The sequence below is a fragment of the Gopherus flavomarginatus genome, chromosome 6, assembly GCF_025201925.1.
Source record: "Gopherus flavomarginatus isolate rGopFla2 chromosome 6, rGopFla2.mat.asm, whole genome shotgun sequence".
In the NCBI taxonomy this organism is placed as follows: Eukaryota; Metazoa; Chordata; order Testudines; family Testudinidae; genus Gopherus; species Gopherus flavomarginatus.
In genome coordinates, this window is record NC_066622.1 from 62,541,342 (window position 1) to 62,565,555 (window position 24,214).

The following is a 24,214-nucleotide window of genomic DNA, read 5'->3' on the forward strand; positions in this document are numbered from 1 at the left end:
GTCTAATGCTTTGCTCAAAGCAGGACCAGACCCAACTAAATCATCACGGCCAGGGCATTGTCAAGCTGTACCTTTAAAAACTAACTCCTTAGATAACCCATTCCATTGCTTCACCACCCTCCTAGTGAAATAGTTTTTCCTAACATCCAACTATAGCGGGGTGGTCACCCCAGTCCTGCCGGGAGGGGTTAAAAACAGCCCTAGAGAGGGCTATACCTGGGGAATGGCTGATTGGGAAAGAAGCCTCAGCTGGGTCCATGCCCCAATTAGGGCTCACCTGACACTTATAAGAGCCCATTGGGCCTGGAGCAGAGAGTCTCTGTCTCTATCGGGACAAGGGCTTGGCTGCTGGGAAGCTGAACCATTTCGCAGAAGTGGAGCTGGGCTGGTGAAAGACCAGCCGAGCTGGAGAAATCTCCAGCCTGGAAAAAAATCCCAGGCTTCAGGCTTGGTTAAGGCCGAAAGGTACTGGGATGGCAACGGGGCAGCCCAAGGATAGGCAGAGGCAACAGGTCCACAGCCTCCTTGTCAATGATGAGTGGCACATATACTGCAGTCTTCCCAGTGAGTGTTGGGTGTGGGGGGTCCTCAGGGGCGGCTCCAGGCACCAGCGGACCAAGCGCATGCCTGGGGCAGCAAGCATGGGTGGGAGGCGGCCTGCAGGTCGCCATGAGGGCGGCAGTCAGGCTGCCTTTGACAGCTTGCCTGCAGGAGGTCCGCCGGTCCCGCGGGTTCAATGGCAATTGGGCGGCGGACCCGCCGAAGCTGTGGAACTGGTGGACCTGCCACAAGCAGGCCGCCGAATCCATGTTACCAGAGGACCTCCCAGAGTCACGCCACCAAAAGCCACCTGACTGCCATGCTTGGGGCAGCAAAATACATAGAGTCGCCCATGGGGCGGGGGCTAGATGGTAACTGGCAGTAACCAAAGACTCAGGCGAGGTGGGGAATAGGGGGTTGAGGGATTCCCCAAAGATGAAACCTGGCATAAGGGGAATTGAAGCTGGGATGGACACGGGAGGCGGGGCAGCAGCAAGGCAGGACATCAGCCTGCAGCGAGTGCCCTGTGTCAAAAGCGCTAATTCCCAGGATGATAGAAAGGTGGTCACTAAACTTTATGGCATGGAGGGTAGGGATAAGATGCAGTGGGACTTAGACAAGTTAGAGGATTGGGGCAAAAGAAACCTTATGAAGTTCAACAAGGACAAGTGCAGAATCCTGTATTTAGGATGGAAGAATCCCATGAACTCCAACATACTAGGGAACGAATAACTAAGCAGCTGTTCTGCAGAAAAAGACCAAGGGGTTACATTGGAGGAGAGCTGGATATAAGTCGACAGTGTGCTCTTGTTGCCAAGAAGGCCAACGGCCTTTTCGGCTGCATAAGTAGGGGCGTTGCCAGGAGATCGAAGGACATGATCATTCCCCTCTATTTGACATTGCTGAGACCTCATCTGGAGTAATGTGTCCAGTTTTTGGGCCCCACACTAGGATGTGGAAAAATTGGAAAGCATCCAGCAGAGAGTAACAAAAATGATTAGCACATGGCTTATGAGAGGCTGGGGGAACTGGGATTGTTCAGTTTGCAAAAGACAAGAATGGGAGGGGGTTAAGCAGTGGAAAGGGTTCCTAAGGAGGCCGTGCTATCGCCTTTCTTAGAGGTTTTTAAGGTCATGCTGGGATGATTTATTTGGGAATAGGGGCTGCTTTGACCAGGGCTATACAGTAGAAAACTTCTTGAGGTTCCTTTCAACCCTAATATTCGATGATTCTATAAGAAGTCGTCGTCCCTTTACTCCCCCTTCCCCACTGCAGCTTGAGACCATTGCTACTTGTTCTGTCATCTGCACTCAATCATCTTTGGAACCTCTCCTCAAGTAATTTAAGTTTGCGATCAAATCCCACTAACTTTTCACTTCTAAAGACTAAAAAAGCCCAGTTCCCACAGCCTTTTGTCGAACTTTGTGTCCCAACCCCCTTATCATTTTCATTGCCCTCCTCCCTTCATTGGTCCACATACTTCTTGTAATGGCCAACCCAAAACTCGATGCAATACTCCAGATGAGGTTTCACCAATGTCGAATAGAGGGGAATGATCACGTCCTTCGATCTCCTGGCAATGCCCAGTACTCCAGATGTGGCCTTGCTAGTGCCAAATAGAGGGGACTAATCACTTCCCGCGATCTACTGCCAATACGCCTACTAATGCAGCTTTCTTGGCAAAAAGAGCACAGTGCTGACTCATATTCAGTTTCTCATCCACTGTAATCCCTAGGTCCTTTTCTACAGAACTGCTGCTTAGCCAGCCTGCAGCAGTGCATGAGATTCTTCCATCCTAATTGTAAGACTCTACACTTGTCCATGTTGGACCCCACCAAATTTCCTTTGGACCAATCCTTCAATTTATCTAGATCACTCTGGACCCTGTCACTACCCTCCAGGTATCTACCTCTCCCTGCAGTTTAGTGTCATCCAGATCATTAATAAATCTGTTGAAGAAAATGGCTCCAGGACTGACCCCTGGGCTACTCAGCTTGATACCAGCTGCCAAATAAACATCGAACCGTTGATCAGTACCCATTGAGCCGGACGACTTAGCCAGCTCTCTAGCCAATTTATAGTCCATTCAGCCAATCCATACCTCTTGAACTTACTGCTAGACCATGTCAAAAACTTTGCCATAGTCAACATATATTGCATCCACTGGTTTCCCCATATCCGCAGAGCCAATTCTGTCATCAGAGAAGGCAATTAGGTTGGTCAGGCATGACTTGCCCTTGGGGAATCTATGTTGACTGTTCTTGATCATCGTCATCTCTAAATGCTTCAAAATCCCTAGCCTCTTTTTGCCAGAAGCTGGGTGTGACGGGTTTGGTCACAGCAGTCCCCTTGGGACTGTCTCATGATTTACTGAAATTACATTGGAGCCTATTTTTCCTACCAGCTTGGGACTTCCAGACCCCTGCCTTGTTGAACCAGACATGCTAGACTGCTGCAACACAAACCCAGGGTCCGGGCTATACGCCGAAAGCTGCATGCTTAAGTGAAAACAGCCTTGCGGGTTACCTGACAGCAGCACCCAGACATCCAGCTCAATAAATCTGTTTTATTCTGTATAAAGCTTATACAGGCTAAAAAACTATTAAGGACCATCAGCTATACAGCTGACTCTTGTGATTCAGCAGGGACATGGCTGGGTAGGTTAGTTGGAAAAAAGAAAGCAGAAGCCACATGACACATTATCATCATATCAATTTTGTCTTCAATACAAAAATGTATTTTAATTGAAAAATTACACCCTCTGGGATAGCGGCGGAATTGTCTAATGAAATACAAAGCGAAGGAGTGTTTGTGAGAAGTGGGGCTACTATCACCAGTGCATGTCATTGCCTCCAAAGGTGGCCAAAAAGGAAGTGAAGGAACAGCATTCTACGTTCCTTTGCTCAGGCTCAAAAAAGATGTAGTCTGTCTCCGTGTTGGTGACTGAATTGGCAGGGACAATGCTGGCCGTAACTGAGACATAGATCTGTGCCTAGCTACCATGACAATCCTGTCTGAGTCATAAGACTTCTGGAAAAGGAATTGGCTCATCACATAGAAGAAATGATACATGTACTGAACTATTGCTCTTAATACCAGGATTGACTAAGTTGGGTGTAATTACCGTAAAAGCCTGTAAGAGTGGTGAGCAAAGAGCTGGCAAAGTGGCAAAAAATGCTGACACAAAAAATACCAAGCTGGTTTAGATAGTCCTATCAGTGAACTGCACAGTTCGCAGCAGCACGAGGCCCAGAGAACAGGCAATGGCACAGTTCCATGGCTCTTATCTCTGAGCCATGAGACTCACTAGTGGCATTTCAATAGTGACAGTAATGGTAATATCCCAGTCCAGAAAAAAAATGTCCCTGCTTGCAGATTTCTGAACAGTTCTGTGTTTTTAAAGATGCAAGTGTTAGGAGGTGATTAATGGTGGTACATAATTCCATGACAACGGCCCCACTGTGCATTTTCAAATTCAAAATTATGTGGTAGACAGAGCAGGGGACCCTTGAATTTGATCCATGACTCCTGGGAAAGCAAAACTGAAGAAATAGAACTGCCAGTAAGGGCATGTGTGTGCGCCACTTTAAGAAGAGACTCCAGGCTCTGATGGCTATGGTGCAGAACAACCTTAGGAAAAAATCAGGAAGATCAGAAACACCGGTATTGTTCTTGGGTTTCATGCCTGGGGACCCGGGCGGTTGGGTCACAACGTGCTTTCCTGACTTCTGGGACAATCAAAGGTCTCCTGAACCGCAGGGCAGGTAGTTAGCACTGGGCCTCTGGAATGGGGGCCCTTGTGCCTCTGGATCCTCTAGCCCGCCGGAGTTCTGGTGGGGGGATAGACGTCGATTTTCCACATAATCCAGGGAGTCACTGGATGGTTTAATCCTTCAGGGGCACAGGACTCTTGGTTCCAGCCAGCCACGAAGATATTGTAATCCTGGGAGACTTGGCACTGAGGTAGTACTCCATGAGCTTAATGGCCTCGATCATGGTGTTAGGGTGATGCTGAAACACCTCTTTCTTCCCACAGGGGGCAGGATCTGGACAAACTGTTCTAGTAGTACACGTTCAGCGACCTACACCCACATCTTTGCTTCTGATTTGAGCCAGCTCCAGCATCAGTTACACAGCTTCTCGGTGACGAGAAGTCTGTGCTACTCTGCTTAAGTACAGGGCCAGCACTGCAGCCCATTGCTCTTGGAGCCACCGCGCTACCAGGGTCACTCATTCAAAAGTCTCTAAGAAAGCCTCAGGATCATTGTCCGGAGCAATTTTGGAAAGCCGGATAGAGGCAGGGTTAGGCAGCTCTGGTGGGCACGGGGTTGCAAAATGCAGGCCACCTGTTGGACCAACTGTTGTTGCTGCTGCTGCTGAGCTGCTAATTAATGAATTTCCTGCTATTGCTGTTTGGCCACCTGCTGCAGGAGTTGCTCTTGATGATGGATGCTTGTCTCAGCCATCCATTTCAGCAGCTGTTCCATCTCCATTCAAGGGCTTGGCACAGTGCTTTTTCTCCCTTTGTCTCTGTGACGCAGTAGGGAGAGGGGCGGACTAACCTGGTAATAGCAGCAAAGAATCCTGTGGCACCTTATAGACCAACAGACGTTTTGGAGCATGAGCTTTCGTGGGTGAATACCCACTTCCTCAGACGCATGTATTCACCCACGAAAGCTCATGCTCCAAAACGTCTGTTAGTCTATAAGGTGCCACAGGATTCTTTGCTGCTTTTACAGATCCAGACTAACACGGCTACCCCTCTGATACTTAACCTGGTAATGTTGTTTAGTTTTACTGGGATTGTCTGCATTCGAGATGGGATGGGGAGATGACTTCACTTGAGGGGAGATACCTGAACCTGTAACCGAAGCGGGAGTTGGGCCAGGTGATCCCTTTGCCCGGAAACTGGACAAAGGCTAGCCGAGTGGGAGGAGAGTGAATGACAAAGCTGGAGGTGGGGTCTTCAGACTTCAGTTGGCTGGGGAATCGGATGAAACACCAAGGTTGAGGTCTAAACTCCCAATCCTCCCCCCATGAGGGACCTAACAGTGAGGTCCTGTTTATGCCTACAACTCTGGATTGGACTGTATTCTTGTCATCTAATAAACCTTCTGTTGTACTCTCTAACTGAGAGTCATGGTGAATTGCAGGAAGCCAGGGGTGCAGGGCCTTGTCCCTCCCAAAATCCATGACAATCTCTTTCTTTTTTGGTTATCTTGTTTTAACTCCCTTCCGTGGGGATTAGGGTGATGCCCACATTCTCCATTTCTGATAGAGCTTTCAGTGATGGGCAGCCTAGTGGGTAGACTGTTGGTTACGGGCTGTTATGGTGTTGGCCTCTGTTGACTGCGTGTTGTGTGAATAAATACTCTTTTGTTGATTTAAGCCTGCTGCCCATTAATGTCATTTGGTGACCTCTTCTACAAGTTCTTCTGTTATGAGAAGTAGTAAACAACACTTCCTTATCTACTTTCTCAACATCAGTCATGATCTTATAGACCTCTGTCCTCTCTCCCCTTCGCCCTCTCTTTTCCAAGCTGTAAAGTTCCAGATATTAATCGCTCTTCATACGGAACCGTTTTTTCTAAAAGCTCTGCTCCAGAAAGTCTGGTCTGAGCAGCTCTGAACCTTCCATCCATTTGGGAGGTCTCCAGCACATTTGCGAGGTCCTAGTGCTCTTTGTGTAGGACTAATGGCAGATAGTCCCAGTTCTGAGAGCGGCAATAATGCTGTGCGATTAAGTATGACCATTTACAGCATTAATATTGCCACTGTTAAGACAATTACAACAAATTTTGTACAATGTATGTCACGAAACTTGTCAGTGGAAAACATGATTAGCTAAGTATGCCCGTACATATGCATTTGTGTATTTGAAGTTATTAATATTGTCTATTTATATATGTGTGTTCTCTTAATAACAGCCACCAGATAAAATTTAAACTGATGTGTTGATGTCCCATCAAGAACACTTTATGTTGATGTCGCATGAATAACACTTAGCTCTCACAACGGGCTATAGAAGAAACTCCTTCCGCCCTGATAGCGCTTCCTGAAGAAGGAGGCTTCAACCAGAACATGGGCTGTGGGTGATCCAGCATATAAGGACATGGGATATGCTCATGTAATCCAGGACTCCACCTTGGGTCAGGAACTTTCCGTGCACCTGGGCTGTGAGCTCTCTTCGGGACAGTAGATTTCCAGGCAAATGCCAGAGGTTATAAAAGATCCCTCCGCTATCTCTATTTGGCCATCCATTTCCTGCCCTGATTCTCTGGACTGTGGCTTTACAATTCAAAGGAATATTTTGAATTATGGACTGAAGACTTTCCAATCTTTTGGAAGTTACCAGAGAGACTTTATAAGCCAGGGGTCTGTTCTATCACTGCTACAGATCTGATATAAGGACTTTGTGATCAGTTATATATAGATGATCTGTTAACAGTAATTAATCCTCATCTTTTCTTTTATAATCAAACCCTTAGCTATTTAGATATTTAGTTACTACAGAATTGACCCTAGCATGGTTACTGGGTAAAATTTGGGTTATACATAGATCTATCTGTGTGACTGATCGCTTTGAATTAAAAGGCCCCTTTGTTCGATGAAATTTTTTTTCACTCCTCATAGGTCACCACCCAGGCACTGGACTCTAAGTGCTGTGATGCCTAAGAAGACTGTATCTTTCACTTACGGTTAACCAATGTGGAGAGACTGAAGTTATTTTGATTACTGGCTTCGTATATCTAATGACAAAACAACCACCAATATGGAGTGAGTCTGCCCTATTTCTGCACAGTCTGTGCTGAATTTGACCTTCTCAGTTGTGACCCACTGAAGCAAAGTGACAGAGGCGCAATTTACTCTGGACTCCCAGAGCTATCAACTCCTGCAATACCAGCCCAATGAGACGAGCAGCGTGCTGAGGGCAGGGCTACGGAGAATCTAGCCCCTTCCACCAGAGGCCCTCTGTCCCAGCCTGCCACACTGACTGGCTCGACCTGCTAGGCCGGCCCCAGTCACCTTGGGTTGCTGGCCAGCCCGAGCTGCCCTTGGCTACTCCAGCCCCGGTCACCAGCCCGAACCCCAAGCTCCAGGCCCCTGATTGGAGCTGTGTCTCCATTAGCTTCAGGGAAGAGGTGGAAGCGTGGGCGATGCCACAGACTTGGTTAGGGGAGATAGCCTCCCCTGGACTTTGATACTCATTGGCCATATCACTGGGCCGGTAGGTGGCACTGCCCCATCATGGGAGTGCGCCAACACATTCCCAGCATGGCATCGGCATTACCCTCACAGCACCTGTGATCATGGGGAAACTTCAGCCTCCACTGTTGACAGTTCTTCCCCTCCTCCGTCGTGGACCGCATGCCCCGGTAGCTCCTCCCATCTCCCCTAATGCAATTCTGCATATAATCTGTCGGTTAGAAGGGTGTCCTCATGAGCCCAGGGATGGGTGCCTTGTGGAGAATGTTTGCTGGGAGAGCAACCAGAGCTCAGCACGAGTGGCTCCTGTATCTCCGTACTAGCTCCAACCAGCAGTGCAGAACAGGTAGCCATCATTCCCGTAGTGAGCGTGCTGGGGCACTAGAGCGCTGGGGTAAAAACTGGGCAACTTCCCTGCAGTCGGGAGCCCAGACCAGGGCGCTCTAATCACAGAGTCAGGCACTGGAGCACTGGTGGTTTGAGACTGGTAGGAGAGTGGTGCCTGTGGGGTGCATAGCTGGCCATATTGGGGCTCCAGGAGGTCACTGTCCTCGGAGAGGCTGGCACGGGGTAGGCTGGGTGGCAGGAGTCAATGTCTGTACTGCTGGAGCCCAGCAGCCTGGCAGCTGTGAGAACGACTGGATGTGTTTTCATATAACACAGCCGTAGATGTCTCCAGAGCGGCTGAGTGCCTGGTCTGGAAATGCTGCTGCCCTCACTCTGCCCTCTCACCTCTTCGCTCACTGCAAAACCACCAAGGCTTGGCTCATGGTAGGAAGCACCTAGCTGGGCAGACGAAGCAGCGGGATCTTGCAGTTAGGTTTGATCAGCCCAAGCTCAAACTGGGCGAAAGGGGTGCTGAATGTGCCCCTGCTCTCTGCTGCCCCTGCCCTTCAGCCCTTGTCCTTGTCCCACACCCCCACCGCCCTACCCCTGGGCCACCCTGCACTCCCCCTTGCCCTCACCCCCCCACCTCTGCCCCTGCCCCATTCTCAGTCCCCGCCCTACACCCCTGCCCCTCTAGCTCTCATCCCACGCCCTAATCCCTGCGCTCCTCCACCTCACTCCTGCTTGTCATCCTTCCCCCACCCCTCATCCTCACCCCTGTCGCCACCTGCCTTTCTTCTGGTAGAGGTCATAGTGGACATTCCTCTTAATGTGGATGTCTGCCAAGTGCTGGGTCCATGGCAGTAGCTGGCAGCTATGGCGCTGGTGGTTGAAGTGAAAGGCCCTGAAGATCAAACAGAAGAGTCACATCCACACTGGGATAGGCCCCAAAGCCCCCAACCCCCTGGCAGACCCCACCTCATCCTCAGCACCTTCCATCCCCATAGCAGAAGTCACCACTCGTGCCTGGCTAGAGCTTAGCAAAGCTGGGAGAGTCCTCCCCCATCCAAGCTCCAGCCCTCAGCTCTTCTACCACGCCAGCTCCTCCCTTCACCGGAACCGGATCCCGGCTCCTCCCACACGCTGGCTCCATCTCCCAACTCCTGAGGCTGTGGTGTAGGCTGGAATGGGGCAGATTGTGGGTCGAACAGGATGTGTCCATAGGGGAAGGAACTACAGGCGGAAAGGGTGGGGACGGGCCCAGTGTTTCCGCTATTTCCCACGCATATGCGGAATGAATTTTGTGATGTGGAAGCAAGGGTCGATTGGAACCTGTGCAGCATGTGATCATTCCTCTCTATTTGGCTTTGGTAAGGCCTTATCTGGCATACTATGTCCAGTTGTCAGCCCCATGCTACACGAAGGCTTTGGAAAACTTGTAAAGATTCCAGCGGAGAGTAACAAAAATGATTAGTATCAGAGGGATAGCCGTGTTAGTCTGGATCTGTAAAAGCAGCAAAGAATCCTGTGGCACCTTATAGACTAACAGATGTTTTGGAGCATGACCTTTCGTGGGTGAATACATCTGACGAAGTGGGTATTCACCCACAAAAGCTCATGCTCCAAAACATCTGTTAGTCTATAAGGTGCCACAGGATTCTTTGCTGCTTTCAAAAATGATTAGGAGACTGGAGCACAAGATTTATGAGGCAAGGCTGAGGGGACTGGGATTGTTTAATCTGCAGAAGAAAAGAATGAGGGGGGATCTGATAGCCACTGTCAACTACCTGAAAGGGGGTTCCAAAGAGGATAGATCTAGACTGTTCTCAGTGGTACCAGATGGCAGAACAAGGAGTAATGGGCTCAAGTTGCAGTGGAGGAGGTTTAGGATGCATATTAGGAAAAAACTTTTTCACTCAGAGAGTGGTGAAGCACTGGAATGGGTTACCTAGGGAAGTGGTGGAATCTCCTTCCTTAGAGGTTTTTAAGGTCAGGTTCGACAAAGCCCTAGTTGGATGACTTAGCTGCACATTGGTCCTGCTTCGAGCAAGGAGGTGAGGGTTTCCCCGGGACTTCAGAGATGAGCGAGGACTCTCCCCAGATTAAGCTCCTGGCATCAGCATTTGACGGGGAAGAGGCGTCTCTCCCCACTGTGGCAGCTACAGGGGGAACACAGGATAGGCGCCTCTCCCTTTATTGAGGGCTGGTCTACACTACGGTGGGGATCGATCTACGATATGCAACTTCAGCTACGCGAATAGCATAGCTGAAGTCGGAGTATCTTAGATCGTGTTACTACCATCCTCATGGCGCATGATTGACATCCGCAGCTCCACCTGTCGACTCCGCTATCGCCGTTCACGTTGGTGAAGTTCCGGAGTTGACAGGAGCGCTTTTGGGGATCAATATATCGGTCTAGATGAGACGTGATATATCGATCCCCGAGAAATCGATTGCAACCCGCCGATACTGCTGGTAATGAAGAGGTACCGTGGGTCTGGCTAGGTAGGGGAAGGACATCTCGCCTCCCCCCCGCCTCAGCAGGTCCGGGGCTGGGATGGGTTGGGGCCACGGGTGGGACTCTCCCCTCAAAAGCACTGAGTGCTTGTGCAGCACTTAATAGGCTGCTGCATGACTGGCGAGCTTAGAGCCCCCTCCCCCCCACTTTCTCTGGCCCAGGGCCCCACAAAACTGTAATCTGTTTCTGGAAACTTCAATCTTAAGAACATAAGAATATAAGAATGGACGTACCGGGTCAGACCAAAGGGCCATCCAGCCCAGTATCTGTCTACCGACAGTGGCCAATGCCAGGTGCCCCAGAAGGATTGAGCCTAACAGGAAATGATCAAGTCTTTGTTGCCCAATCACTTAGTTTTGTGAGATTTTTTTAAGTTCTTCACAGTCTGCTTCAGTTTTAACTATCTTGAGCTTTTTAGTATCATCTACAAACTTTGCCACCTCACTTTTTACCCTTTTCTCCAGTTAATTTATGAATAAATTGAATAGGATTGGTCCCAGGACTGACCCTTGGGAACACCACTAGTTATTCCTCTCTATTCTGAGAATTTACCATTAATGGAATTCTGGAAATCTAAGTACACTATGTCAATGGGATTCCCCCTTGTCCACATGTTTGTTGACCCCTTCAAAGAACTCTAGCAGATTAGTAGGCCACGATTTCCTGTTACAGAAACCATGTTGACTATGGTTCAACAGTTTATGTTTTTCTATGTGTCTGACACTCTTCCACCATAAATCGGGAGCCAGCTGTCTTTGGCCAGTGGGAAAAAAAAGGGCCAAAGAAAAAGGCCCAGGTGTTTTCCCCAGTGTGACAGAGGACAGATGAGGGGCCTTTGGGGAGGTGATATAAGTGCTCTGTATTCTTTTTGAGGAATCAGGTCCCACTCTCTTGCCAGTCTGATTCATGGTGGACCTCACCCCAGCCTCTGCTTGAAACAAAACCAATCAAAAGACATACAGTAATGACTGAAAATGCAATGGGAAAGATACCTAACCTCCTCCGGACAATGGTGACAAGATTGAGGAAACTCCTAACCTCGTTTGCATCTGCGATGGCACACACAAGCATCTCAATAAGCATTCAGAATGGAGAACAGAGATTCCCGAGACAAAAGCCACATGGAACTCTGGAACCAGATAATCAGGGAAGCACTGCATGATGGGGATCTCTGCTCACGATGTTAATGAACACATGTCTGTATACATCCAGTTCAGTAGTTATAAGACCAAGGAACACCACCTGTATCCAGAAATGTTCCTTTTGTCTAGCCTGACCAAAACAACTTTGCTGAATTCCCTCCAGCCATCAGTTTACCCATAAACAAATCTGGTGTTCGTTCTTAAACCATTGCTGTTTCACTACAAAAAAAGCCCTGTCCATGCTCAGGTAAGTGTTTCGATGCTGCTAGCCAAAATCTGCATCAGTTCCATTGGAACTTAATCTTCTGACTGATCCTACAGGGGCTCTCTCTGCCTGTCTCAAGCCCTGCGAACCTTCACCTTCCACCACAACCTGGGAACTCCAAAAAGTTCAAGTTTCACAGAGTGGTGAGAACGCAAATGTGTGTGTGTCTCTCTCTCTCTTTCTCTCTCTGGTTTTAGCCTATTGTAGCTATAGCTTTCTTAATCTGACTTGTGTGATCACGTATAGTTTTTCTAAAGCTGACTTTTTGTAATCAATTTTAAGATAGATTTAATGTTCCAATGGCTTCTCCTTGTATACCTGGCAATAAATAACTTTATGGTCAAGATGGTTGCTTCCGTCCCTCCGTCTAATCTCTCTTTTTGTGTTTTGGCTTCCCATTTGCTCTGTAGCAACGCTCCGCTTACCTAAGCTAAAGATCCTTGCTGCGTCCAAAATTCCTGTAGGCATTGCTCATCAACTGTGTTACTACTCGAACATGAAAGTGGGGATATGGATGCGCTGAACCTGTGGCATTGGAGGATGGTAGCTTGGAAGTGCTGCTCGACCCAGCCTGCTGAGTCCATGGGCCTGTGGAAAGGTGACAGCTTGCAACTGCTGAGTGACCTGGTCTGCTCAGAGGCTGTGATGTATGAGTCAAGGTGGGGGAGATTGCAGCCAAATGGGTGGAGGTGGTGGAGAAAAAGTAAATTAGTAGCAGTTGGCTACCAGAAGGGGCAACCTGAGACAACACCTCACCATTGGGATCACCTTAAGACCCCCACTCGTCCAGGCCCTCCACACAGGTAGGGAAACTTCAGATTCCATCTCATCCCACCAGCAGAGCCGGCGCTTGCATTTAGGCGGCTTAGGCAATCACCTAGGGCACTAGCATTATTAGGGGGCGGCATTTTGCCGGAGGGGGCGGCAGGCGGCTCCAGTGGAGCTGCCGCAGTGGTGCCTGAGGAGGGTCGGCTGCTCATGCGGTTGTGGTGGACCTCCCGCAGGCACGACTGCGGCAGCTCCACCAGAGCTGTGGGAGCAGCCGACCATCTGCAGGCAGGACTGAGGAGCCGGGGGACCAGTGCGTGAGGCAGCGAAATGGCCGTGCGCCTAGGGTGCTCAGACCCCTAGCACCGGTCCTGCCCACCAGCCTACTCTGTAAGAACCCACCTCGCCCAAGCCCACAATCAGCTGGCCAATGTTTCAAAATTAATGAGCTGGGGCATGTGAAGGCCAACTGCTCCACGAGCATCAGCCAACTCAACTCAGCAATCAGGGGTCCCACTGAGAGCCTTCCGGTCCAGATGCCTCACAGATATTTCCAGATAGAAGGGAAACTGTGAATGTGGTTGGGAGGAAGATTACTGTGTGGATGGACACGAGCAGAGGCGTCAGCTATCTGCCAATCGCTGGTGGACGCCAAATTCATCAGCCAAGACACCAAAATGGCAGTGCAACCTCTTCAGGCAAATTCTTTTAACCTACCGACAGCCAAGTTGCCTGTCCAGTAGAAGGACTGGTCTGAAATATTGACTTTTGCAGTGTATGATCATCCCATTCCTATTCTTTGGGAAGGTTTAGCCAACCATGTAAATCCGACAAACAGGGTGGGCATCCTCACATGCAGCCAGGCTAACCAGGCCACCACATTCCTGAACCTCCTAAAGGGACTGAGCCAGAGGGAGGGGTGGAATGCAATTCCAAACCAAAGTGTATGATAGCAATTCTACATCCAGTTCGTACGCTCCAGCCAGAATGAGCCCAAGAATTATAACTGGAGGAGCAGTCAGCACCAGATCCCGTGCTTGCAACCTGTCCAGAGTCAGGGGAGCCAGCGCCAAAGGATACCGGAGCCTGAAATACAACCTAGGGCACCAGCAGTTCATAATGGACAGCGACACCCTTCATCGCTTACAGTCCACAACACAGTGGGGAACTAATGTTTCCAGCATAAAGGGAGATGTTCCAGGCAGGGCAGAAAACAGATGAAAGCCTAAAGGGACCTTGAACGGCACCACAGAGCTAGCCAGTGCTTCTCAGCTATTCCAATAGGTCCAGGTTTTTTCTAGAAGGAGGACTCATACTAGGAAAAGCTTTCTGGTGTGCACGAGGACTGGCATCCTCAAAAACAGTTGGATGTTCCAGCTAAGTATAGGGCACATCTCTTAAGTTTAGACTATGATCACACAGTGGTCATGCTAGGGTGAACAGGATCAAAGACCAGTTGGGGAAATCATGCCACTAGGAGGGAATGGGCAAGGCTGTTTCTTCCTATGTCTGGTCTTCTGAGGTTCGCCAGAGGGTGGGAAAGCAACACCACCAGGTCCAGGCCCCTCTCCAGCCACTGCCCATAAGTGAGCTTCCTTTTCAGCATGTAGCTGTGGATTTTCTGGGTTCTTTCCCTCAGAAGATACGCAGAGGAAAGCTGAATATACTGACCTTTAGGGATTTTGCCACCCAATGGCCGGAAACAGTAGCTCTAAGCAACACCAAGACTAAAAATGTGAGCCAGGCATTGGCAGATATTTTTGAAAGGGCAGATTGGCCCTCTGACATCCTTACGGATTCGGAAACTAAAGTCCTGGCAGGAACCATGAAACGTCTTTGGGAAGGTCCTCAGGAGAAACAGTTGCCACCCCCTTACTGCCATTAACCTAATGGCGTAGTGCAAAAGTTTAATGGGATTTCAGGCCATGATACGTAAATTTGTGAACGAGCACTCCAAAGACTGAGACCTAGCGTGACAGCAGTTGATCTTTGCCTACAGGGCTGTACCATATCCCACTTCGGGGTTTTCTCCCTTTGAACTCGATTGAAGCCATGAAGTTACGGGATCACTATACTTGGTGAAGCACCAAATGGGAGGATGGTTACATCTTCTCCAGAAAATAACAATTTAGACTTTGTAATCAACCTGCAAAATATCCTCAGAGACTCTCTAGCCCTTGCTGGAGAAAACCTACAGGATGCTAAACAAGAGCAAAAGGCCTGCTATTATAAAAATGCCAACCAGTGCTCCTTCAGAATAGGTGACCGAGGGTAAGTCTATACTACGGGATAATTCCAATTTTACATAAACCGGTTTTATAGAATAGATTGTATAAAGTTGAGTGCATGCGGCCACACTAAGCACATTAATTCGGCGGTGTGCGTCCATGGTCCAAGGCTAGCGTTGATTTCCAGAGCGTTGCACTGTGGGTAGCTATTCCATAGCTATCCCATAGTTTCCGCAGACTCCCCCGCCCCTTAGAACTCTGGCTTGAGAGCCCAGTGGCTGGTGGGGCAAAAATCATTGTCGCGGGTGGTTCTGGGTAAATGTCGTCAGTCATTCCTTCCTCCGGGAAAGCAACGGCAGACAATCATTTCACGCCCTTTTTCCCTGGATTGCCCTGGCAGACGCCATAGCACGGCAACCATGGAGCCCGTTCAGCTTTTTTTTTTACAGTCACCGTATGTGTACTGGATGCCGCGGACAGAGGCGATCCTCCAGTGCTACACAGCAGCATTCATTTGCTTTTCCATGATAGCAGAGATGGTTACCAGTGTAATTTGGCAATGAGATGATGGTTATCTGTTCTTCTGTGCTGTCTGCTGCTCTCATGGGTGCCCCTGGCTGAGATCGGCCGGGGGTGCAAAAGTAAAACTGGGAATGACTCCCTGAGTCAATCCCTTCTTTATGGTTTCTAAAAATAGAGTCAGTCCTGCCTAGAATATAGGGCAAATGTACTAGAGAAGCAGTGTATCAGAGACTACAGCTGCTCCGTGTCAGATCCCGCCGAAATGATGAGCTACATGCCATTCACGGGGGGTGCCCCTGCAACAACCCCACCCATTGCTTCCCTTCTCCCCCAACCTTCCTGGGCTACCGTGGCAGTGTCCCCCCCATTTGTATCATGAAGTTATAAAGAATGCAGGAATAAGAAACAGTGACTTGTTAGTGAGATAAAATGAGCCTCCCTGTGCTATGACAGTCCAGGCAGGACATTAAGCGGTGCAGGGGAGAGGAGCCCAGCATGCTGCTGCTATGATAGTCCAGGCAGGACAGAATCTTTTATTTACACAGGAAAGGGAGGGGGCTGATGAAGCTCAGCCCCCAGTGGCTGTGATGAAGATGGTTACCAGCCATTCTGTCCCTCTACTGGGAATGACCAGGAATCATTCCTATTTTTACCCAGGCGCCCCTGAGGCCAGCCAGGGGTATTCAGCAATTATCAAGCATGTTGTACCATCTGCCACTGGGGAGGGAAGAGGAGCGGATACTGCTCTTTACTGCTGCAGCATCGCATCTACTAGCTGCATTCAGTAGACATAGGGTGACATTAAAAGAAGTCAAGAAAGAATTTTTTTCCCTTTTCTTTCATGTGGTGGCAGGCGGGGGTACATTGACGAGCTATTCCCTGAACCACACCGGACAATGTGTTTGAACCTACAGGCATTGGGAGCTCAGCCAAGAATGCAAATACTTTTCGGAGACTGCTGGGGACTGTGGGATAGCTGAAGTCCTCAGTACTCCCTCCCTCCCTCCATGAGAGTCCATTTGAGTCTCTGGGTTCCCGTTACGCTTGTCACACAGCACTTTGTAGCCTATAGATTTTTTTTTCAAATGCTTTGGCATTTCTTCTTCTGTAACAGAGCTCTGATAGAACAGATTTGTTTCCCCATACAGCGATCAGATCCAGTATCTCCTGTACCATCTATGCTGGAGCTCTTTTTGGATTTGGGACTGCATTGCCACCCGTGCTGATCAGAGCTCCACCCTGGGCAAACAGGAAATGAAATTCAAACGTTCACGGGGCTTTTCCTGTTTACCTGGCCACTGCATCTGAGCTGAGATTGCTTTCCAGAGCGGTCACTGTGGTGCACTGTGGGATACCGCCCGGAGGCCAATACCGTCGATTTGCGGCCACACTAACCCTAACCCGATATGGTAATACCGATTTTAGCGCTACTCCTCTTGTCGGGGAGGAGTACAGAAACTGATTTAAACAGCCCTTTATATCTATATAAAGAGCCTCGTAGTGTGGAACGGTACAGCGTTAAATCGGTTTAACGCTGCTAGAATCAGTTTAAACGCATAGTGTAGACCAGGCCTATGCTGTAAAAATCCATAAGTCAGGTATGCAAAATAATTAAATCATAACTAGAACTGACATTTAAATCCCCACACATGTAAGTAGATCAGGAAATGTCTAGGAAGAGGCGGTTAGGTTTAGCTCTTGTATTTATTTGTGGCTTGTTGACTAATCTGTCCTAGGTCCCAAATATTTTATTTTGCTTGTAACCCTTAAGCTGGACCAAACGAAAACAATTATGCTTAATTATTATAATTGCTCTTTTTAAATCTAGCACTAGGCTAAGTTCTAGATGTAGTTTTTTTTTTTTTTAAATATAATTTACATTTTTGAATAACAGAATTGTTCGTTTTGTGTGTTCTAAGAGGTTTGGATATATTTTGTTTGATTAGCTGATGGCAAAAGCTAATTAAGAGCTTTCTCAGCTCTTCCCCATAGGAGGGGGAGGGGGTGAAGGGGTTTGAGCGTATCCCAGAGAATCGCCCATGTGCGCCTTCCTAGGGCCAAAGGGTTTTTTTCACTTTGACAGTGGCAACATCTACCCATTCAAGATCAGTGAGAAACTATAACACTGGGAGTTTAATACAAGCCTGGAGAGGCCAGTATTAAATGTTAGACTCCTTGCGATCCCCCCAGCTTCTGCACTTAAAGTGCTGGAGTGGGGAAATACCTTCAGCCGAACTCCCAGCAGCTTCTAGTCTTCCCCTAGTATTTGTCATGCTCATGTCACCAAAACGTGGAACCATTTGCACCCTGACCACCACTCTCATGTAATTTCATATGTGGATGACATTTTTAATACACATGGCCCCCACACACTTCGGAAATGACCAGGGAAATCATCAGAGAGGTTTCGACTACAGTACAGTAAACCTCTTTTAAGGTTAATAGCGAAAATGATAACAGAATCATAGAATATCAGGTTGGAGGGGACCTCACAAGGTCATCTAGTCCAACCCCCTGCAAATCATGATCAATCTCCAACTAAATCATCGCAACCAGGGCTCTGTCAAGCCTAATCATCAAAACCTCTAAGGAAGGAGATTGCACCACCTCCCTAACTAACCCATTCCCGTATTTCATCACGCTCCTAATGAAAAAGTTTTTAATCAAACCTAAACCTCCCCCACTGCAACTTGAAAACATTACTCCTTGGTCTGTCATCTGCTACCATTGACAACAGTCTAGAGTCATCGTCTTTAAACCCCCACATTTCAAGGTAATTGAAAGAGGCTATGAAATTCCCCCCTCATTCTTCTCTTCTACAGACTAAACAATCCCAGTTTTCTCAGTCTCTTCTCATAAGTCATGTGCTCCAGCCCCTAATCATTTTTGTTACTCTCCACTGGAATCTTTCCAATTTTTCCAAAACCTTCATGTAGTGTGGGGCCCATAACTGGACACAGTACTCTAGATGAGGCGTCAGTAATGTCGAATAAATGGGAATGATCTGCTGGCAACAGTTCTACTGTGTGAACAAAATGCCGTTAGCCTTCTTGGCAACAAGGGCACACTGTTGATCCCTATCCAGCGTCTCATCCACTAAAATCCCCAGGTCCTTTTCTGCAGAACTGCTGCCTAGCTACTCAGTCCCTAGTCTGTAGCAATGCATGAAATTCTTCCGTCTTAAGAGCAGGATTCTGCACTTATTCTTGTTGAAAGTCATCAGATTTCTTTTGGCCCAAACCTCTACTTTATCTAGGTCTCTCTGTATCCTACCCTCCAGCATATCTACCACTCCTCCAAGTTTAGTGTCATCTGCAAACTTGCTGAGAGTGCAGTCCACACCATCCTCCAGATTATTAATGAAGTTATTGAACAGAGAAAGCCCCAGGACTGACCCTTGGGGCACTCAGCTTGAAACCGTTTGCCAACTAGACATAGAACCACTGATTACTACCTACTGAGCCCAATGATCCAGCTAGCCTCCTATCCACCTATAGCCCATTAATCCAACCCATACTTCTTTAAGTTGCTGGCAAGAATACCATGGGAGACCATACCAAAAGCTTTGCTAAAGTCAAAGAATAACACATCCACTGCTCCCCCCTCATCCAGTTATCTCATCATAGAAGTCAATTAGCTTAGTCAGCCATGACTTGCCCTTGGTGAGTCCATGCTGCCTGTTCTTGATCATTTTCCTTTCCTCTAAGTGCTTCAGAACTGATTCCTTGAGTTCTTGCTCCATTATTTTCCAGGGATTGAGGTGAGGCTGACTGGTCTATATTTTCCCCCGAATCTCCTTCCCTTTTTTAAAGATGAGCACTACATTAGCCTTTTTCCAATCTTCCAGGCCCTCTCTGGAATCGCCATGACTTTGCAAATATAATGGCTATTGACACTAGAATCACATCTGTCAACTCTTTTAGAAGCCTAGATTAGTATAGCAACAAGTGAAATACTGTGTCTGGGTTAAAAGGGTAGATATGATAGGAAAGGAATCTGCTCCAACAGACACTTACTCCTTACGACCTCTCTTGGGAACTTTTAATTTTGCTAGAAAGATCATTGACATGTTCTCTGACGAAGCCAAGTCTCTGTACGAGTTATTAAAGAAAATCAGGATTTGGATACTGGGAACAGACAAACAGATTGCCCTGGTCACCTTGAAGCAAAGTTTCGTTAGTGCTTCTGCCCTGGTTTATCCTGCCCTTGCCTTGCCATTTGTGATTGAATTGGCCTCCTCAGATAAGTGTCAGAGTGACTCTCAACCAACGGCAATGCATATGCCTCCAGGCTCCTGGATCAAATAGAGACACACGTTCATACTTGTGAAAAAGAATGTCTTGCATTGGTCTGAAGCCCCATGCATTGGGAATTTATTATTGGCCGTCAAAGGTTCACCGTAATGAGACCATAAAACCATAAGAATGGCCGTACCGGGTCAGATTAGCCCAGTATCTGTCTACCGACAGTGGGCAATGCCAGGTGCCCCAGAGGGAGTGAACCTAAGGGTACATCTTCACTACCCGCCGTATCGGCTGGTAGCAATCAATTGCTCGGGGATCGATATATCGCATCTCATCTAGACGTGATATCTCGATCCCCGAACGTGCTTATATCGATTCCATAACTCCACCAACCCAAACAGAGTTGTGGAATCAACAGGGGGAGCTGCGGACATCGATCCCGCGCTGTGAGGACAGTGAGTAATTCGATCTTAGATATTTAGACTTCAGCTACGTTATTCACGTAGCTGAAGTTGCGTATCTAAGATCGATTTTTCCCCCGTATTGTAGACCAGCCCTAAGAGGCAATGTTCAAGTGAGCGCTCTCATGCCATCTATCTCCATCCTCTGACAAACAGAGGCTAGGGACACCATTCTTTACCCATCCTGGCTAATAGCCATTTATGGACTTAACCACCATAAATTTATCCAGTTCTCTTTTAAATGCTGTTATAGTCCTAGCCGTCACGACCGCCTCAGGTAAGGAGTTCCACAAGTTGACTGTGAGCTGCTTGAAGAACTTCCTTGTATTTGTTTAAAACCTGCTGCCTATTAATTTCATTTGGAGACCCCCTCCCCAATTCTTGTATTATGGGAATAAGTAAATAACTTTTTCTTATCCACTTTCTCCACATCATTCATGATTTTATATATTTCTATGGTATCCCCCTTAGTCTCCTCTTTTCCAAGCTGAAGAGTTAATCTTTCCTCATATGGGACCCTCTCCAAACCCTTATTCATTTTAGTTGCCCTTTTCTAGTGCCAGTATATCTTTTTTGAGGTGAGTAGGCCACATCTGTACACTGTATTCAAGATGTAGGCATACCATGGATTTATATAAAGGCAATAATATATTCTCTGTCTTATTCTCTATGCCTTTTTAATGATTCCTAACATTCTGTTTGCTTTTTCGACCACCCCTGCACACTGCTTGGACATCTTCAGAGATCTGTCCACGATGAAGCCAAGATCTTTTTTCCAGACTCGTTGCAGCGAAATTAACCTCCATGTATGTATAGTTGGGGTTATTTTTTCCACTGTGCACTACTTTACATTTATCCACATTAAATTTCATTTGCCATTTTGTTGCCCAATCACTTAGTTTTGTGAGATCTTTTTGAAGTTCTTCACAGTGTGCTTCCGTCTTAACTAGCTTGAGAGTTTAGTATCATCTGCAAACTTTGCCATCTCACTATTTACCCCTTTCTCCAGATCATTTATGAATAAATTGAATAGGATTGGTCTTAGGACTGACCCTTGGGGAATACCACTAGTTGCCCCTCTCCATTCTGAGAATTTATCATTAATTCCTACCCTTTGTTCCCTGTCTTTTAACCAGTTCTCAGTCCATGAAAGGACCTTCCCTTTTATCCCACGACAGCTTAATTTACGTAACAGCCTTTGGTGAGGGACCTTGTTAAAGGCTTTCTGGAAATCTAAGTATACGATGCCACTGGATCCCCCTTCTCCACGTGTTTGTTGACCCCTTCAAAGAACTCTAATAGATTCGTAAGACACGATGTCCCTTTACAGAAACCATGTTGACTATTGCTCAACAGTTTATGTTTTTCTATGTTTCTGACAATTTTATTCTTAACTATTGTTTCGACTACTTTACCCGGTACTGACATTAGACTTAATGGTCTGTAATTGCCGGGATCACCTCTAGAGCCCTTTTTAAATATTAGTGTTACATTAGCTAACTTCCAGTCACTGGGTACCGAAGCCGATTTAAAGGACAGGTTACAAATCTTAGTTAATAGTTCCGCAACTTCACATTTGAGTTCTTCTAGAACTCTTGGGTGAATGCCATCTGGTCCCAGTGAGTTGTTAATGTTGAGTTTATCAATTAATTCCAAAATCTCCTCTAGTGACACTTCAATCTGTGACAGTTCCTCAGATTTGTCACCTACAAAAACCAGCTCAGGTTTCGGAATCTCCCTAACATCCTCAGCCATGAAGACTAAATCAAAGAATCCATTTAGTTTCTCCGCAATGTCTTTATCATCTTTAAGCGCTCCTTTTGTATCTCGATCATCAAGGGGCCCCATTGGTTGTTTAGCAGGCTTCCTGCTTCTGATATACTTAAAAACCATTTTGTTATTACCTTTGGAGTTTTTGGCTTGCCGTTCTTAAATGCCTCTTTGGCTGTTCTTATTACACTTTTGCACTTAATTTGGCAGTGTTTATGCTCCTTCCTATTTGCCTCACTAGGATTTGACTTCCACTTTTTAAAGGAAGTCTTTTTATCTCTCACTGCTTCTTTTACATGGTTGTTAACCCACGGTGGCTCTTTTTTAGTTCTTTTACTGTGTTTCTCAATTTGGGGTATACATTGAAGTTGGGCCTCTATTATGGTATCTTTTGAAAGTGCCCAAGCAGCTTGCAGGAATTTCACTTTAGTCACTATCCTTTTAATTTCTATTTAACTAATCATCTCTTTTTTTTTTCATAGTTTCCCCCTTTTGAAATTAAATTAAATGCTATAGTGTTGGGTGGTTGAGATGTTCTTCCCACCACAGGGATGTTGAATGCTACAGTATTATGGTCACTATTTCCAAGTGGTCCTGCTATAGTTACCTCTTGGACCAGCTCCTGCGGTCCATGCAGGATTAAATCTAGAGTTGCCTCTCCCCTTGTGGGTCCCGTACCAGCTGCTCCATGAAGCAGTCATTTAAAGTATCGAGAAATTTTATCTGAGCATTTCGTCCTGAAGTGAAATGTTCCCAGTCAATATGAGGCTAATTGAAATCGCCCTCTGTTATTGGGTTCTTAATTTTGATAGCCTCACTACTTTCTCTTAGCATTTCATCATCGCTATTACTGTCCTGGTCAGGTGGTCGATAATAGATTCCCTAATGTCATGCTTTAATAAAATTATAACATTTCTATCCATAGAGATTCCATGAAACATGTGAATTCGCTTAAGATTTTTACTTCATTTGAATCTACATTTTCTTCCACATATAGTGCCATTCCACCTCCCCACATGACCTGTTCTGTCCTTCCGATATATTTTGTACCCTAGAATGTGTCCCATTGATTGCTCTCAGTCCACCAGGTTTCTGTGATGCCTATTATATCAATCTCCTCCTTTATCACAGGGCACTCTAGTTCACCCATCTTATTATTTAGACTTCTAGCATTTGTGTACAAGCACTTAAAAAACTTGTCCCTGTTTATTTGTCTGCCCTTTTCTGATGTGTCAGATTCTTTTTTATGTAACTGCTTATCATCTGATCTGGCCCTTACATTATCCTCTTCCATCCTCTGCTCCTGACTATAACCTGGAGATTCTCTATCATTAGACTCTCCCTTAAGAGAAGTCTGCATCTGATCCACATGCTTCTCTGCAGCAGTCGGCTTTGCCGCATCTCCAAGTTTAAAAACTGCTCTACAACCTTTTTAATGTTTGGTGCCAGCAGTCTGGTTCCACTTTGGTTTAGCCGGAGCCCATATCTCCTGTATAGGCTCCCCCATCCCAAAAGTTTCCCCAGTTCCTAATTAATGTAAACCTCTCTTCTCTGTATACACTCTGTACATTTCCCAATCAAGTTCATTAGATCAGGGAAAATACAGGACAGCCAGGTCTCTATCACTCGCATTGCTCAATGGACCCTCACCCTAGTAAATGGAGGAGTCAAGTTTAAAACAGAACATGCAGTTTTATCAGACTCCGTATGGGCTAATTACAGAAGGTGAAGAGCATACCTGCTCCCTTCCTCTTGTAAAACACTTTGAGTAGCCAGTCAAGGGAGGCATGAGGCTTGTAGATGCTAAGCAGGAGGAGCTTGCACTCTGACCTTTAGGTCATTCCAAAACAGGGTATGGAGCCCTCTGGGCAAATGATGGAGAGAGGCGCCAAGGACCAGCTCACCGCCCCCGCCCCCTTCTGCCCAAACAGCTGAGGTGTAGGCTGTTAGAGCTGTCTTAGCTTACAAATCCTGGGACATTTCTGTTACTATTTACAGTGACTCTGACTGGACAGCCAGAGAAATCACTGTGTTGCTCCCTCCCTTGGTTGAACAGTGAAAAAAGATACTTTGGGCTTAAGTACCCTTCAAGATGGGGATACAGCAATCCGGTCCTTAGTCAAGACAGAGAAAGATCCCTCAGGAAAATACAGGATTGGAGACGTCTGGTGGGCAGTGGATGCTGATTGTCAAAGGATCTGGATAGTCCCACACCAGGAACAG

At 47.1% G+C, this 24,214-nt stretch overlaps 1 protein-coding gene across 1 annotated transcript in view; it reads right to left on the bottom strand.

Moving 5' to 3' along the window:
* MST1 (macrophage stimulating 1) overlaps positions 1 to 24,214 on the bottom strand; it is a 47,764-nt gene that overhangs the window by 19,292 nt on the left and 4,258 nt on the right. Inside the window, exons 2-3 of the mRNA XM_050960396.1 lie at positions 8,865 to 8,977; positions 7,843 to 7,957 (exon numbers count right to left, since the gene is read on the bottom strand). Coding sequence (XP_050816353.1) covers positions 7,843 to 7,957; positions 8,865 to 8,977 — 228 coding nt within the window. The remainder of the gene's footprint in view (positions 1 to 7,842; positions 7,958 to 8,864; positions 8,978 to 24,214) is intronic.